Source organism: Globicephala melas, chromosome 1, assembly GCF_963455315.2.
Source record: "Globicephala melas chromosome 1, mGloMel1.2, whole genome shotgun sequence".
NCBI lineage: Eukaryota > Metazoa > Chordata > Mammalia > Artiodactyla > Delphinidae > Globicephala > Globicephala melas.
Window position 1 is genome coordinate 135,138,587 of NC_083314.1, and position 19,221 is coordinate 135,157,807.

The window sequence follows — 19,221 nt, forward strand, 5'->3', positions numbered from 1 at the left end:
CATCTCTTCTAGAAGCGATCTATTAATCATTTCCCTGTGGGTGGGTTGCTGGCTTATGCTGAACAGGGGCTGTAGAGAGAAATGATTATGAGCTAGGCTTCTGGAATCAGACTTCTCAATCCAAATCCTGGCCCTGCTACTTCTGGCCATGGGAAGACTGTTAACCTCTCAGCTGCCCCATCTTTATATGGTTCTAACAATATTATCTACACATAAAGCTTCATGTACAATGCCAGCACATAGTAAGGAAGCGATAACATCTCACTTATTTAACATCTCTGTGCCAAAGAGGCCACATACTGCCCATTGGTGCCATTTAGTCCTCATAACAACTAAGCAAGTTCAGTGTTATTAGTCTCGTGTACAGTTAGGGAAAAGGTGGTTCAGAAGGGTCAGATTTGACCAGGTCTTTGCAGCTACTAAGTAGAAAAGATGAAATTCCAGCTCGGGGCTGTTTAACACCAAAGCCTGTGTTCCTATCACTATTGCAAGCTTCTCATCTGCTTTAAATATTTTATTTTGCACTTGTATAAAGGTAAGTGCAAAATAAAACTTGGGATTTTCCATATGGCATCAATTCTGTTGAAATACTGTCTCCTCAGCTCCACAGCAAAAACCTTGAGGGCATGAGCCGATCATTTTATAGACAGTGAACAGAGAAGTGTTGAAGTAAAAATTGAAGCCTTAGGCTTTAGAGGTGGGGTGATGATCTATGGGTCTCAGCTGCTAGTGTTGGTACCTGATTAGGGGTTTGCACGACACAAAGCATGATGGGGAGGCCCTCTCCCCACCATATATAAAGTCTTCCTTAATTCCACTTGTTATTCTTATCTCCTTCTTTCCTTCCTTTCACCTTTTCAGTCCTCTTTCTGTGTACCCATACGATTCACTGAATGATTTTTTTTCTACAGGAGCAGAAATAGAACAACATTATATACAAGTGATAAACTGATGTTTAAAATAAAAAGTGTTCAATCCAAGAAAACAGATTAATTTCTCCTAATGGCAGACCTCAGACTCATTTATAGATGAACAAGACTGACATATAATAAAAAAGTAATTTCCTCTTGGTAGTTGTGTGACTTTCACTGGGACAATAGGAATTTGAGTAAGATGGTCTGTTTACTTACCGCCTGAGGTAAGACCAATAGTGTCCCCTAGAAACTCTAAATTACTCATTTTACTTGCCAACTCTAGAGCCAGAGAAGAATTTGATCAGTGAGTTGGAGAGTTTCTCAAACAATGGGTTTTCCCTAAGCAGAAGGGTAAGGCAGGATTTCAGAGATGTAGGAAAATCTTCTGCTTAAAAACTTCTCCCTCACCAGTCTATATCTGAAACATGTTTAACTTGAAAAAAATTTCTTTATTCCACAATTAAGGACAAGTAAAAAAAAATAGAGAGCCAGGAAGAAGTAGCTGGCTAGCCAATTCATCATATTGTTTAAGGAACCACTGTCTTAATGTCCGCATTCCTAAAAGAATAAGTATTTATTTATTTTAAGATATAGATAAAATATGCACATGGTATTAGACTCAAAACAGTATACACTGAGAAGTTTCTCTCCAGCACCTGTCCTTCACTCAATTTCCCTAATCAGAAACATACAGTATTAAGTTTCTTGTGTATTTTTACAGAGTTGGTCTATATATCTATATTTGGAAAGTACTAAGGGCACCAAATACTTGAAGGTCGTGCCTTCTTTTATCTGCTACCTACTTTGTTTCATGAAATTCTACTGGAGCCAGGTAAGCATCACCTCTTCTATGAAACCTTCTTTGACCCTCTTCCCTGGTAGAGTGGATCAACCTGTCCTGTAGGTCACTACTATATCTTAGCATTATTGAACTCACAGTATCACGATAGCTTGTTCATGGATCTAGCTCCTATACCACCTCCTGCCCTCAGTGGAACCCTTCCAGACAGGAACTGTTCCCAACTCCTCCTTGTATCCTGGTGCTGAGCAGGATACGTGTTTGCTCATGTATCCTGCTCAATAAATGTTTACTAAATGATCATCAAGAAATTTGCTGGAGATAGAAAAAGGCATCAAAATGACCCAGAAAGAGGAAGCTGGCAGGGTTAGTATGTCATAATCTTACCGTAATCAAAACAAGTTTCTGATGGTAAAAGTGATATACAACCAAAATACCCATCACACATGGATATTAAATCCATCTGAATTTCCAGAGGATTTACTTTAGCTTGGAGAGCAATTTTAAAAGGCCAAGTATGAGGGATTAATTATCATGGAGCCCCACAAAAATCACAAACACCTCCAGGGGGATTTAAACTCTGAATTGCTGGAAAAGAATTTCACAACACGTGGTAATGTATCCTTAGACAGTGTCAGAGTCATCAGACACTTTAGCCCATCAATCACCATTTTCTTTACTGTTCAAGCTGCCAACAAGTAGATAAAGTAACTCATAAACACACCAACCATTCAGCAAAAGGAAATTTTATTGCTGTCACAATAGGCCTATAACACTTTAAGAAGCCATGTGTTAGAAAAATTAACTAAGGATGCTCCTGTGGACCGAAGGATACCAATAAGCAGTGTGGGTGAACTATTTCCACAGAAAGAGATTTTATAGTTTTCATTTCTAGATATTCAGTGGATTGTTTTAACAAGCATTTTAGGGCAAAACTTTGATAAAGAATTGTATAATAGACATAAAGGACTACGTATATATGGCTTAATTTTACTGCTTGAAGGCACATTTTACTTAATTTGGATTTTGCTCTGGAATTAAATCCAATTTTTGTCCTACTCATAAAAGCCCCCGCACCCACTCCTAAGGGACATTTTAACCATATAAAAGTTTCCCATTAAATTTCACATTTAGGTGGAAAACACACTTACTGATGATCCAAAGAGTGTTACATCCTGTTTTCCTGCTTTACAGGAAAAAAAATCCCTCCTAACAAGAAAGACCTATGAGGACTAAAAGAAGAATTTAAAATGTCATATATAAAATGGGCATTTTTTGTCCCTGTGGAAGAAACCGTGGTTCAGATCTGCAGCCTTACAGGATTAATGCTACTTTTAAACGTCATTTAATAAAGTTCCCTCTATGGCTGTCACTGCTCAGAAATCATACAGACATGTCTTCTATACAGTAGACCACTTTCTCAGCAGGAAAGCCAAACCAATGAGAGGTGATAATACAGTGGGGGTAGTAAAATGTGCAAACCAAAACTACATTCAACTCTACGCTGAAAAACACATGCAGATGTATTAAGTTACTGCTTTGTGATGTCTACTGCCATTAGACAGTTTAAAAAGAAAGTGTGGGTTACAACTGCTAAAGTATATCTCACTTTTAGCAAAGTTGAAGGGCTCCAAACTGTATTTATATAAATAAATGGAGTGTCTTAGAATATGTTTTTTTTTCTATCCCAAATCCTTTGTGACCACATCTTTAAAAACCTATCTTCCCCATTATATTTCAATTAGAATGTGATTTGCACTTTGATGCAAAAAGTGGTTTGAAAAAAAAAAAAGGCAGTAGGGTGTGGAAGAAGGACCCAGGACTAGGAGTGAGAGGGGTTCAATTTTCTGACAGCTCTGCAGTAGCCAATTCTACAAGGGGTTCTGCATGAACCCCTTTGTTCATGATACTTATCATCATCAGTAAAGCACAGAGCTGAACTATGTGACTTCTAAAGACATTCTAGCTCCAAAACTTTCGACCTTGATGAACCCATACCGTGTGCACAGCAAAGCAGAGAAAGCCTCTGTTTTACATAGATGCTTAGGCCCCGCCTAGGAATAAGACCTCCTTCTATTATTATTTTTTTAAATTTATTTTACTTATTTATATTTGGCTGCGTTAGGTCTTCGTTCCTGCATGGGCTTTCTCTAGTTGTGGTGAGCGGGGGCTACTCTTTGTTGCGGTGTGTGAGGTTCTCATTTCAGTGGCTTCTCTCGTTGTGGAGCACGGGCTCTAGGTGCGCGGGATCAGCGGTTGTGGCACATGGGCTCAGTAGTTGTGGCTCGCAGGCACTAGAGCACAGGGTCAGTAGTTGTGGCACACGGGCTTAGTTGCTCCGCAGCATGTGGGATCTTCCCAGACCAGGGCTTGAACCCGTGTCCCCTGTATTGGCAGGCGGGTTCCTAACCACCGTGCCACCAGGGAAGCCCAAGACCTCCTTCCAAATGACAGACCAGAAGAATAGCAAGTCTCATAGGCTAAGAGAGATCAGAAAGATATGGGGGCTGGGTCGGACTGTATTAGTTATCTTTTGCTGCAAAATGTAGTGGCTTAAAACCATTTGTTTGTTCATAATTCTGTAGGGTGGCACTCTGGGCTGGCCTCAGCAGGGCAGTTCTTGCGCTCTACGCTGTGTCAGTTGGGCTCTCCTGTGAGGTTGCAGTTAGGTTGGCGGGGGCCTCAGCTGGGATGGCTGGGTCCCTCTCCCTCCAAGTGCTCTCTCCGTATGGTGTATGTCATCCTCCAGGAGACCACTCCCGGCTTGTTCTCAAGGTGGCAGTATTTCAAGAGGACAAGAGCTAAGCTGTAAGGCCTCTCGAAGCCACACAATGCCACTTTCACTACTATTGGTCAAAGCAAGTCAATGGGTCAGCTCAGATTCGAGGAATCTGAAAAAACTGCACAAAATTTATGGTCAATTTTTTTTTTTTTTTTTGCAGTACACGGGCCTCTCACTGTTGTGGCCTCTCCCGTTGCGGAGCACAGGCTCTGGATGCGCAGGCTCAGTGGCCATGGCTCACAGGCCCAGCCACTCCGCGGCATGTGGGATCCTCCCGGACCGGGGCACGAACCCGTGTCCCCTGCATCAGCAGGCGGACTCTCAACCACTGCGCCACCAGGGAAGCCCTATGGTCAATTTTAATCTACTACAGACTTTATCAAGTCAGCCAGAGGAATCTTCCAGCCTGTCAACAATGGAAGGCAGCAACACATGGTGGGAATGGTACTGGCTATGGCCACATAAACCTGTGTTCAGATTTTAGCTCTGCCACTTATAGGTTTGTGATATTTCTATCACAACTTAATATTTCTATTAAGTTAACACTGTCGGAACCAGTGTTTCTGTCTCTGTAAAACAGAACTCAGAAATCCTACCTGTTAGAGTTTGAGGATGAAATAAGATTATATATGTAATGTCAAACAAAGTGTCAGCCAAAGAGATTTTAAATAACTGCTAATGAGGGCTCCCAATACATATATATCTAAGGTTTAAGAGGCACATGTGGCACATAAAGGAAGGAACACATATATGTCAGAGCGATCAAAATTCACAACTCTAAGGATGAATGACACCAGTCTTGGTCCATTTTTTTAATTTCTAATTTTCCTGTTACAATGCTGATCCTACAATATAACTGATTGCTTCTTTTCAAGAAAGATTATGCAACAAGGACATTTTAGGTTATTTTTTCTCAAGTCATGGACTGTTCAGGGCTAAGTCCAACAGACCATCCAGATGCCAACAAGATGTAAACCAGACTACAAGAGTCCTGTTCCCAGATATTTTGATTTTTCTGTTTCAATCAAGTTGAAACATATTGCTTGTGGATTCTGTATTTGCAAATTCCCCTGCTTCCCCAAATCAATGCTCTTGGTGCATTCACGGTAATTTGCAGACGTGAGCAGAGTGGTGAAAAATTTGAGTTGCTTGATTCACTTGTTCCTAGCTGAGGTAGAACAAGGCAACATTATGCTTTCTTGTTTCAGCTCTCATACTGGAAACAAGCTTCCCTTAAAGGGTCTTCTTAGTGCCACATGTTTCGCATTTTTGTGCTGTTATGTGCCTTACCGAGAAATTACATGTGGTAGACAACCTTCATTCGATTATGAGTTATAGAGCTGTTGGCCATTCAATGTTAATGAGTCAACAATATGTACTGAATAAAGTATCTTTAATCAGAAACACACATAAAACAAGGTTATATATTTATCATCGGCTAAAAATGTTGTGACCAGAGGTTTGGAGGAGGAATCTAACCCTGTCTTTCCTCTAGAAGCAATGGTTTAGTATTCATTAATTCAGTGTTTGCTGCAACTTTATATAACGTAATTACCATGAATAAGAACTGACTGTACTTCCTCTTGTTGCTTTTCCCTGGTGTTACCTGACTACAGCAAAACTGGGAAACCTAATGTGAAAGCTGATAAAGGTAGAAATGCAGACATATGCTATCTGTAATAGAGATGGCAGGACTCATGTGGCCCAAGGCAGCTCTTGGCTGTCCTTGGTACACTGAGGCAGTGGGTTGATTAACCCAGGGTGAGAAGAATCAACACATTTTTCTTATGCTGTGGCATGTGTTATTATGCTTATACTCAATGTGTTTTGTGGATCTATATTTTTTGAACCAATTACAAGGGTAAAATGCAAAGATGATCCAAGACAAGTTGCAAAGTAGCTAATCTTCCCTACTTTCAGACCAAGAATCTTCTTCCCCTTCTTTGATGCAAAAAGTATTTGGCATACCCTCATCGATTCACAAGAAGCAAAAGGTTAAGAGGTTACTTTCAATATTTCATAAGAACATGCAGGACCCAAGGCAGAATGTAGTCAATAATTATCTTATTTCCTTTGTTCTAAGATGATTTTTTTCTCATTTAACAATTTTATAATTTGGAGTACATTTAATGTACTGCTTTCCCACCATGAATACAATAAGATTATTACTTAAGAAGAAGTATAGTATTTATCAAATTGATGTAGTTTTGCTTGCCAACCTCATAGACTGAATATATAATTGTTTCTGTTCAGAAAACCTGAAGGGGCTATAGTTATAGAAGGGAAGTCAGCAAGAGTCAAAGGACCTTATCTATCACACTTGGAATCACAGTTTTTAAAATCTGGATTCTCTATTCTGCTCCCTTTTAAACAGAGTTCACAACACAGATTTTCTAAGAATCTCAGAACACAGTCAAGACTCCAATTAATCCCCATAAAACTCTGCTACAAAAGAAACAGAGTCTCTATATATCCTAATCTCAATTTATTCATCTATTCTAATATGCTTGGGGTAGGGTATGAAGACTTGCACCTACCAAACACTTCAAAGAGAAGGAAAAGGGATCACAGTGTTCAGTACCTATAATTTTGGAATACTGAAATATTCTCACGTAATAAACTATAGATAACATAAATAAGCATTAAATCAGCAATAGACATAGAGGCTCTTTTGACATAAAAGTAAAAGTAAGGATTAGGGACTTCCCTGGTGGCGCAGTGGTTAGGAATCCGCCTGCCAATGCAGGGGACATGGGTTCAAGTCTTGTCCGAGAAGATCCCACATGTCGCGGAGCAACTAAGCCCGTGCATCACAAGAGCCTGCGCTCTAGAGCCTGTGAGCCACAACTACTGAAGCCCACACGCCTAGAGCCTGTGCTCCTCAACAAAGACAAGCCATCCCAATGAGAAGCCCGTGCACCCCAACGAAGAGTAGCCCCCGCTCGCCGCAACTAGGGAAAGCCTGTGTGCAGCAACAAAGACCCAACGCAGCCAAAAAAATAAATAAATAAATATTTTTAAAAAGTAAGGATTAAATGATCAGTTACACAGGAAGCAATCTCTCTCTGTGTGTGTGTGTGTGTGTGTGTGTGTGTGTGTGTGTGTGTCAAAGCAATGGACTAGGTAAGCTTTCCTAAAACTCAAACTCAGGGATTGCAAATTCTTGCACACTATTTATATGTAACTAAAACGTGGAATGAAAATCACAGCAATAAAACAGCTAATATAAGAATTGCTCTGAGGGCTTCCCTGGTGGCACAGTGGTTAAGAATCCTCCTGCCAATGCAGGGGACACGGGTTTGAGCCCTGGTCCAGAAAGATCCCACATGCCGCGGAGCAACTAAGCCCGTGCGCCACAACTACTGATCCTGTGCTCTAGAGCCCATGAGCCACAACTACTGAGCCCACGTGCCACAACTACTGAAGCCCGCGTGCCTAGAGCCTGTGTTCCATAACAAGAGAAGCCACCGCAATGAGAAGCCCGCGCACCACAACGAAGAGTAGCCCCCGCCTGCCACAACTAGAGAAAGCCCGCGTGCAGCCACAAAGACCCAACGCGGCCAAAAAAAAAAAAATTGCTCTGAATATATAAAAATGTTTCACATTTTAAGACTTTGAAAAGCTTTCTCTTCAAGCTCAGAAAAGAAACTGTTTTATATTTACTTAAAATGGAGTTCCTCTGCCAAGTCTGATTTAGCAAAAAGTTGATACTTATCAATATGAATATTATTTTTCATACTGAAATATAGGTTTAAGGAAATGGGATAATATTTGCATTATAGTTTATAAGTCCCTATAGTTCCATCTGGTACTTATTTATCTAAATTTTACTCAGCTTGCATAATATTTTTGCTTACAGTCATATCCTTTAAGATCAGAAATGCCCAGATCTGGAAATTCAGAGGTACTATTCGTTAACATTCTTTCAGTGTGATTCATGGACTTTTTGTAAACTCTACTTTGATTTAAAATAAAACTAAGGTAATAAGATGTTTTGTATAAAAATACATGACTTAAGCAATAACAGTAAAAGGAACTTGGCTTTGGGGGTTTACACGCCAAAGCAAACCACGCTCCTCATGAAACAAACGACTGTGCAAAGTTCATTTGAAGGAGAACAGCAAGATAAAACACTTAATCAAATGTAAAATAGTTTTCTACTCTGCTTACTTTAAAAAATATCTAGTGCTTTAAGTTGCCACAGTCCTACAGTTAAATGGTCAGAAGCTGTAACAGCTAAACAATGGTATGCAGCATGGTGAAGTGTTAAATCAGGTCACCTCAGAACCTGACACATGGTTATAGCTAAAGGACAGATATTCTTCACGTCAATTTCTAGATGGAAGAACTTCGCCACATAGTGTCCAAATGGGAGAGTCCTTCTATCTTGATGCTTCTTGCTAATGGACCTGCCCTAGAGAACTTCTGTTAAATTAAGAATGAATTAAACTGGTACTAAATCAGGTGGTGAAAAAGTTACAGGTGTGCAACTTGGAGAGAAATGACAAGATTCTGAATATGACATTCCCAGGCCTTTTTAATACTACGAATATCTAAATTTTACAATCTATCCAGGGAATCCACTGACCTCATTTACAACAGGATGGTACCAAGAATATAAAGATAAAACAATTGCCCTAAGTCTAACTGTATTCCTCTTGCAAAGAGATAAGCTTGTCTCCGGACCCAGAAGAATACCAGTATAGCAACTAGGACTTATATTTATGAACTTTCCTTTCCAAAAGTGATAACAATTAATAGCTTCCCTAAAACAAAACAACAGAACAATAATTATGCCTTATTGTCTAGTTTAAAAAACTCAGGACTTTGAAGTTTTAAGAAATTTGTGAGATAGGAAGGCAAAGGGGGTGGGAGGAGAATGAATTTTCTTATACTATCATTTTGCAAAAGAGATTTATAAATGTAAATGTTGCTCCTTGATTAAAAAACAAAGTCTAATAATAATAATATCCTTGCAGAGTGGCTGCCTGCCTTTGTCAAAATATTTCCTGAGATGGGGCACTCACTATCTCCAGGCAGTTCATGCCATCTTTGCTCAGCTGATGTTTAGGAAGTTCTTCCTTAAAATAATGTGAAACCTGTTTTTCACTGGGCACCTTGGGAGCACCTGAATTGTTCTCATCCTTCATCCGCAAGAAGATAACCTTACATGCTTGCAGAAAGTCATTGTTGTCCTTCCTGGTCTTCCCTTTTCCAGTCTGTTCAATTCTTCCTGAGATAACGTGGTTCCAACAATGTTCTTGTCAACCACATAGTTATGCCCAGAAATGAACAGAATACTCTAGCTATAGCTAAAACCGGTCAGAGAAGCACTCCAGACAGATCTAACGGCATGTGCCAAAGCCTTGCATCAGGTGGGAACAAGGCTCATTAAAGGAACTGCAAAAGGCTGGCATGGCTGGAATTCAGAGTGAGTACAACGAGGCTGGTTAGAGTCATATTTTTAAGTGTGCAAGGCTCTATATGGGGTACCAAAGACACAAAATAAACAGGTCTGTTCTCAAGAAGCTTAGGGTCTGGTGGGTGAGATGGATAACTCCCTTTCCCAGGTGCAGGTTGACGACACAGAGTGGTAGTGCTAGAAAAGGGGTCCCAACAGTGCGGCTTTTGAGTCAGACTGTCTAATTAAACTCCAAACGGACCAACTGCTAGTATTGTGTCCTTGGAGAAGTTACCTCGCTTACCTGTGTCTCGGTTTCCTCACTTATAAAATGGGGATAACGCTACTACTTCTCCTATAGGATTGTTGTGAAGGTTAAATGAGATGATGTTTATCAATTATGTATTAAGAACAGTACCTGCGTCACTTTTTAAAAGTTTGATGCTGAAAAACAAATGGCTAATTATCTAGAAACAGAGTCATGTTTCTCAATATGCAGGAAACATACTAAAGACACACAGATGAAGGGAGCAAAGGATCTACTTTAAGACGAATGTTTAACGATAATTAATAATAACTGAACTCAGTGTAGACAGGCACTGAGAAAAGTCCTTAATATTCTTTATCTTAATTAATCTCCATGCCAACCTTCCAACCTTAAGAGGTAGATTTGGTGGTCATCACCACTGTTTTACAAAGGAAGAAGCAGATTTAACTCAGAAGGGTTAAGTCTCTTGTCCAAGGTCCCACCACAGTTAAAGATCTGGGATTCTGATACTGCAGAATCAGCATCATTACTCTGCTATGCTGCCTGTTAGGTTTAATAGAAACACTGTCTATAGTCTGGGACCTTTGACAATGGTACTCAGAGAAAGGAAAATGCAGAGTGAGGGTTCTGGAGCAACTCTCCTCATTCTTTCTTCACTTCATTTGCTCAATCCCAAGAACAGTTCAAGTCTGCCAATATGCTTAAATAAAACATTTAAGTTTTTCTTTCTCTTCTCTAGAATTCCCAAGACTGATACTAAAATAACCCCCATAAATGACACTGGAGAGCTATATTTTAGTTCTTCTGAGGACACTGCAAATAAAACTTCTAATCAGTAAGCAAACATTTCTGAGAAGGGGGTACTGAGGGATTCCAGGACAGGTGTAAGAAATATGATGCAAGCATCATAAGAGGTAAGAGTCCATGGTCTTCCATTTGGCAGAATATGCCAAGTCTTCTGAGTCACAGGATTTCATGCAAATTACCACTCCACGACCAAACAGGGGGCGGAGGGAGACAGGATGAAAAGATGGCTAGATAGATGGATGGAAGGAAAATTTAAAAATATTAATTAATATACGATCTCTTTTATGTAATGTGCCTTATCTGGTTTCCTGGCTGCGTGCCTCCCTCAAATGCAATTGTTGAAATCCTAGTGCCCCTGCTCAAAGGAGGCAGGGTCTTTGAGAGGTGATAAGGTCATGAGGGCAAAGCCCTCATGAATGGGATGAGTTCCCTTATAAAAGAGGCCCCCTGGGCTTCCCTGGTGGCGCAGTGGTTGAGGGTCCGCCTGCCGATGCAGGGGACACGGGTTCGTGCCCCGGTCCGGGAAGATCCCACATGCCGCGGAGAGGCTGGGCCCGTGAGCCATGGTCGCTAAGCCTGCGCGTCCGGAGCCTCTCCCGCAACGGGAGAGGCCACAGCAGTGAGAGGCCCGCGTATCACCAAAAAAAAAAAAAAAACGCAAAAAAGAAAAGAGGCCCCCTTGCAGAGCTCCCTTGCTCCTTTCACCATGGAAGGGTACAAGAAACCTGCAACCCAGAAGAGGGCCTTCATCCGACCATGCTGGCACCCTGATCTTGGACTTCCAGCCTCCGGAACTGTGAGAAATAAATTTCTGTTGTTTGTAAGCCACTCAGTCTGTGGTATTTTGTTACAGCAGCCTGAACAGACTAAGACACCTGCTTATAAGAAACACATAAAAATTAGCCTGTATTAATTAAATCTAGAAAGTTCATACTACAGATTTACTTTTTTCCACTTTCCAGAGAAATTCCCTATTTTAACAGATTTTTCATTGGTTGATCCCCTATATAGACCACAAACATTAAAGGCAGTAGAATCAACTTAAATGAGTGTGTGAGCTCCTTAAGGGCAGGGTTATTTCATTCAATTTTGTATCCTCAGCACTAAGCAAAGGGCAGCCTTTGAGCAAACACATGCTTCCTATCAGAGGAGCCACACTCACCAAAAGCAGACCTGGGGACACATCATATGGTTAAAACAACAGAAGAAAAGGTTGTCACTGAGGATTGGGTCCAGGTGTGCTCCTCAACCTTCCCAAGGGGGTCACCCTCAGCATTACCTTGGTATTTTAAGAGGTCTATTTTAGATGACTGGGTGCAAATACAATGAGATGCTAAGTGAGATCTCCCTCTGTGATCTCAGAAACCACCTGTCTTGGATCCAGAGAAACTATTTATAGCAGATAGAACTTATGTGGTGTCAAGACCAAGTCCCAGAGGCTTAATTCCTCTAAAGATGGCAAAAAAATATCTGTTGGACACACAACAAAGAGGGCACAGAAACCCTAACTGGGCGTGGGGAAGGGGGGTGGTGGTTTGGGGCAAATGTTTAAGAAGGATCACCAGCCCTTAGAATGTGCTCTTTCCCAGCACCAGAGCTAAAATAAGGATGCATATCAGGATGCAAATAAGCAAGTGCAAAGGTGCTTCTGTCAGTGGATCTCAACATTGTCCACGATTTCCTTTAATATGCTCTCATCTTTGTTCGCTAACTTCCTGCTGGCTGGATGCACTCCCAGGACCCGATTGGATAAAGTGACCTGGAGTGTCAATTAGGCTATGTGTCCCATATCAGAATTTGGAGCCAGGCGGGGGGAAAAGGAAAAAAGAAAGACCCTCACTGTGGTAAACAGTGGTTTCATTTGTTAAAGCCCCTTCTACCCACCTCCTGTTCAGCCTCACCAAAATATCATGCCTATATATTGTGAGTCTAACTTACAGCTTTTGATGAGGTACCTGAGGTTAGGAAATAAAAGCTGTGTCTCATTTCTCATTTTTAAGTGGTGCTTCCAAGGACAATGGGATTTGCAGTCTCAAAAGGCAGAACCATATATTATGAATCTCAAGACGCTCTTAAAGAATTTTTTTTGGCTGCCTCATGGTAGCAAGAGAAGCAGAGCATGGTATTTCTCAAACAGCCTCTCATGCAGGATGCAGAAGGTGATGTCAAGCAGTGGAAGCCCTCAAGCTGGTGGCCAGCAGCACAAATGTACACAGTATTAAAGACCCAAGAGCAGACAAGGCATATCTAACCAACCCACACAAAGCAAAAATCAAATCGATAACAACGAAAGGAAAAAAAACAATCAGCCAACAAACTCATTCAGCTAGGCCAGACATGCTGATTGAAGTCTTCCAATTCCCTCTGGGAAATCTAATGCTCTCTTATTTTAACCAGTTATTAAGAGACGTATATTTACAACAAATAAATCAGAGGGTGACTTTTTCTTTATGAAAGAATTCACTGAAGAATTTCCTTAAAGCGTAACTTCTCTGGTTCATTTCAAACAGAACTTTATACAAATTCAATTTATTTACTATTCAAGAACATCTCTTTGGGAAAACGAGGCAACAGGCTATGGGAGGCAGACATCTCTAATGTTCAAGGTCAACCAGCAGTCTCTGAAAACTACCCTGATGGCCTTCGCAGAACAATGATATATATGTATATACAGAAAATCTTCTACTGTTTACAAAGTCTCTGATCCTCACCACAACCAAGTGAGTTGGCATTATTGGGCTTACTTAGTATATGTGGAAACTGAGGCTTGGAGAAGGTACATGTCTTGTGCAGTTGCTTACCATGTACTAGGCACCAGGCTAAGGTCATCTCTTTGATCCTCCTGGTAACTCTACAAGGTATTACAGTCCCCTTTAATAGATCAGGAAATTGAGAGGTTAAGGAACCTGCCCCAGCTGGGAATGGTAGAGAGGAAGTATGGCTGAGAGCTAAAGGAGAGGGATGGTCAGCCATCAGCTCCCAGATCAGCTGAGGAGAGATCATGGAGGCTGGAGAAGCAAGGGAAGATGTGGGGTGGGGGCTGGAGGAGGTACAGAATCTTGATGGGCGGGTAGGTGGTGCAAGAAGAGAGCAGTTTGAGGGGAGGTGAGAGAGTCTAAGAGGCTGGGATGCATGTGGGTCTGGGTACCACTGGTCTGGTCCTCTACTGGTGGTATATTACCTCCTGGTACAGTAGGAGCTTGCTGGATGGCTGAAGTGATTCTATGAACTGTTCAAAGGCCAGCTCACATATAATTAGAAGGCATTATTAAAAGCACAATTTGAAAATATAACCTAGACCAAACCACTTGAAGGGAAGCTTCTAAGGAAGAGTTTGCCCCTTTCCTCAATGACAAAAGCTGAACAGAGAGCATTCCAAGCCAGACAACAAACAAAGTAGAAAAGTTCTGGGACCTTAAGGAGCCAAAGACCCATGAAAGGGCTGGGAGCTAAAACTGGCTGAGCTGGCTGACTCCAGGTGTTCCCAGTTCCACCCAACCTGATGAAAACGTCACAGTGCACACTGGACGCTACACACAGCAGTTCCTGCCTGCACAGGCCAAGGCAGAGTAATTCAGGAAATAAATTATTCTAAACCCTGGAGAAAAGTTTTAACAATACTTTAATTGAGCTGAAGGAAATAAAATCCTTTAATAAATAAACACCAGCCTCTGTGCACATTCAGGTTCAGGTGGCTCACTAGTAGGGTCAAACTAAACATAGGCTTCTCTAGATCAGTCCGGATAGCGGGAGAGAGGGGGAACATGACAAGGAAACATGTAGAAGGCGGTAAGACCCTGGTTTCTGCAGCCTATGCTGTTCTTGAGTTGCCTAGTGCCTTAGGGGACTAATATTCATTACAGAAAAATAGAACAGGATTCCCTGCCCCCTCCAACAGTACTAACACAGAAACATATTTCTGTCAAAAATGGAAAGAATTATTTTGATACTATACTTGTTTTAACTGTAAATATGGCATATACAATTTAGTTCTTACCAAATAAAATGAGCAAAAGAAATACCAAAATGTTCATTTAAAAGCATATTCATTAGTAAGAGTGGTTGTCTCTAGGGGGAGGCCCTGGTTGGGATCGGGGGTGGGGCTGAAGGGCAAGGCTAGGGCAAAAGGATAGGAGGGAGATTTACCATTCACTTTATATCCTCTGTGTCAGTTTAGCTTTGAATAATGTGCATGTATTACTTATTCAAGTAATACATGCACATTGATTCATCACATTTTTGTAAATCAAAACCCAGGAACTTTTACATTTTAAGGGCACTGTTGATCAGTGACAATCAAAATACTGAATAATCAAAGATCCATAATTCAAGTAAAAATTAACGTTCTAGACCAATTAAAAAGAATTACGAGTAGACGTGAACATGGTCAAAATGAAGCCAAGCCGGGCTTCCCTGGTGGCGCAGTGGTTGAGAGTCCGCCTGCCGATGCAGGGGACACGGGTTCGTGCCCCGGTCCGGGAAGATCCCACGTGCCACGGAACGGCTGGGCCCGTGAGCCATGGCCGCTGAGCCTGCGCATCCGGAGCCTGTGCTCCGCAACGGGAGAGGCCACAACAGTGAGAGGCCCGCCTACTGCAATAAATAAATAAAATAAAGCCAAGCCTAAATTTGGGGAGTGGAGTAAGTGATGTACACTTTTATGTAGCAGTCCACTATATAATAATGATGATAATGATCATAATAACAATAGTTCATATACTTACGTACTATGAAAAAGCGAAGTCTTCCACAGAAGTGACCCAAGGCCATAATAAGGCTCAGCATCTAACTCTGTGCCAGTGGATATAGTTCACTTCTAGAAACTTACCAAGGGTGTGTCTTTTCCTCCCACAATGCTGAGACCAAGCCCTGAACGCCCCTTGGATATTTCTATAATCATTTCCTGGCCAGGAACAATGGGACACGTGGCAGGGTCCACTGACATAGGAGCATGGAAACCACCTGAAGAAGGAGTGAACACAAGAATGACTGGCAAGTAGGAGATGCAGCTCAGCTTGCACACTCCACTGCTCGGGGAGTGCAGCGTTTACGTGTGTTTATCATTTCGCTCTTTTCCTCCCAAGCACCATGAAGTGAAAAGCTGGGTCACTACTGCCCATTCACCCGGGGATGAAACATGACGGTCCTATGACACTTTTGAGATGAAAACAATAGCTACCACCAACCCACACGATCAACCATTTTAGTTATACTTGAAATTTTTAAAATCTTAATATATACCATGAAAACTGGTATGGAAAAATTTAAGTTGATTAAATGATTAAGTACATATAGGTAGATGTTATAACGAGAATAAAGACTGGTATAAATGCTGAGCTACAGTTATAAAATGCTAATTAAGAAATAGTGCTTAAGTATTTTCAATTAGAGCATATCATATGAATTAAAATGTATAAAGTATCTAATCAATGAAGTATGGCACAACTGAAAATAACATCACCTAAAAATGATCCCCAAATATAAATATACATAGTAAAAAATAAAAGTGTTATAAACACAACACTGTAGAATTAATTGCTGGGTCCATAACTGAAAAGCTTGTGAAAAGAGTTATTGCTGTTTTACTTTTAAAAATCATTGTTTTAGACTGGGATTTTCTAAAAACTGGGGGAAAAAAATATTAACACGTATGCATCTTCAGTCAAACCTAGCCCACTGAAAAATCCAAACATTCAAAATGTTAGTTTCAAGAGACTCTTATACAAATAATATTTTCTAGAGAACGTCATCTTTTTTGATAACTGGTCTTGATCATCATGAGTACTGATTCTTACACAGTGATATAATTTGGTAAAGGTCTGATAATAAAGGGCCCCATCTGCTGGTCAGCTGCTGCTAGTGCACAGGGGCTAAGCTGAGATTCACAGACCTCTGTACAAGTTGGGGCCAGCACACTATGGCCCGAGGATCAAGAATGGTTTTTATTTCAGAAGGTTGAAAAACAAAAATCCAAGGAAAAATAACATTTCAACACATGTGAAAATTATATGAAATTTAAATTTTAATGTCTCTAAATGAAGTTTTACTGGAACACAGCCCTGCTAATTCATTTACATTTAGTCTACGGCTGCTAACAGCAGAGCTGAGTAGCTGCAACAGAGAGACCACGTGGCCCGCAAGCCTTATATTTACTCCTTGACGCCTTACAGAAGAAGTTTGCTGACACTTGGTAGAAAACAAAAGAACACAGGCCCTAAATAAGCCTGTGAGGGCTCTGCTCTGACTCAGAGATAATCACTGTCTTCAGGACCAAAGGGCACAAGTTCCGGGGTGGTACAGAAGTGGATGTGAGTTCCCAAGAAGGAAATTAATAGTGGGTGCAGCTGAGGATCATTCGTCATCAGAAAAATGCACGTAATCATTATCCAGGAGGCTGTCTGAGGAATTAAAGAAACAATGTGCCTGAGGTGCCCAGCCCAGGGACTGGCACTGTGTGGCTTTCATACAGGTACCGCTCCTGACCACGTGGAATTTATTAATCGAATGGCCTCTTGTGTAACAACGACACAACCTCGCAACAATTTAAAAAGGCCATATCAGAAGGCTAGTAAATCGTAAACCTAATTTGACTCGAGATCTTTTGGCAACATACGTATTTCATGCTACATTGTTAACTAATTTCCAATAAAAACAATGTATGACAGTGTCATAGTTTCATGGATGCTTTAAATAGTTTATACTCCTTGTGTAAATCACTAGCTTAGTCTCTTGAGTGAGGAGAGAAAACATAGTAAGAGATACTGGAGGAGGCATTTCTTTCCCTCCTCTGCTTCTGCCTCTGGCTACCCTATAGCCAGTCCTGAGTCAGTCTTGGTATTTATTTCTCTCATAGAATCCGGCCCAAAGCCTGACTCCTACCAAGCCCCCAATCACTGTTTGGAAAGTGGATGGCTGAATGAATACAATTTCCACAGATTAAATTGTGGGATGATTAATTTCTGCTATAGAGGTAAAGATACGGGATATATATTATCAAAACTCAATTGGTCTACATTGGAGTCATCAAGCTTTTTTGGTAAGAGGCCACATGGTAAATATCTGGAACTTCACAGGCCATACAGGCTCTGGTGCCGCTACTCAACTCTACCCTTATGGTGTGAAAGCAGCCATAGACAATACCTAAACAAATGAGTATTCCAATAAAATTTTATTTATGGACACTGAAGTCTGAATTTCATATAATTTTCATGAAACATTCTTTTGATTTTTTTCAACCTTTTAAAAATGTGAAAACCATTTTTAGCTTGCAGACCATATAAAAACAGATGGTGGGCCAACTGTGACCCAGGGGTCATAGTTTGCTGACCACATCCATCAAGTATTTTAGTAAAAAATCTAGTGCTTTAGAATAATACCTGCTCATAAATTTTTTATGAGTTAATATTCATGAAAAAATATGTAAAATGCAGATACCATAAAGGTGTCAGGTCTGCTAAATTCATGCAGGGTTATGCTTTACCATTGGTGAGCATGTGTTTTAAATAGTCCTTCTTTTAAAACTGACTTACATTGCATAAAAGCAAAATGGAAATACTCATTATTCATTTTGAAGGTCTATTTTCAACCATTAGTCAGCATAATTCAATCCAGGAATTCAAGGAGAGAAAGTGATTATCAATTTCTTTAAGCACTGAAAATCAAGTCTTTAAATAGCTTACATCGACATACGCAAGGCTACAATTTGGTTCAATGTGATTTTTAAGAGACATTACTCATAAACTAAACACAATATTTTGGAGAGACTAGAGAATAATCTGCAAGACTCAGATTCAAGTAGCATTAACTGAGGGCCTTTTTTGTGCTACTACTTTTATATTCAATAAGTAATAGGCAATCCTACTAGTGGAGATGAGAAAAAATGATTTTGGAAGTAAAGTGACCTGCCCAAGTCCCAAAGCCCAGGAAGTAGAGCAGGGATGCCAGCCAGGCTTCCTGACTCTTGGTCCAGTGCTCTCTTCAGGACATCACAATCCCTTCTTTTTCTAAGGTTTGATGAGTGGATTCAATTCTGCTCAGAGAAAGATTCATACCGTAGCCTGTGAAGTCTGCATCTGCTGAATGGTATGAAGATGGTGCTAAAGGGATCTCTTGTGAACTGAAGGAGACTTTCGTTGAATATTTTTGCTGTTTCATTTGGCTGCCGGCCTACAAAAGAAAGGAAAATTAGATGAATGTCAGAGAGGAGAAAGGTAACAAGAGGAGAAGACTTTAAAATTGGTGTATTGTTAC

General features: G+C 40.7%; 1 protein-coding gene across 1 annotated transcript in view; it reads right to left on the bottom strand.

Moving 5' to 3' along the window:
* Positions 1-19,221, bottom strand: part of PATJ (PATJ crumbs cell polarity complex component) — a 359,191-nt gene that overhangs the window by 53,399 nt on the left and 286,571 nt on the right. The window contains exons 33-34 of the mRNA XM_030870355.3: positions 19,023-19,137; positions 15,800-15,933 (exon numbers count right to left, since the gene is read on the bottom strand). Coding sequence (XP_030726215.2) covers positions 15,800-15,933; positions 19,023-19,137 — 249 coding nt within the window. The remainder of the gene's footprint in view (positions 1-15,799; positions 15,934-19,022; positions 19,138-19,221) is intronic.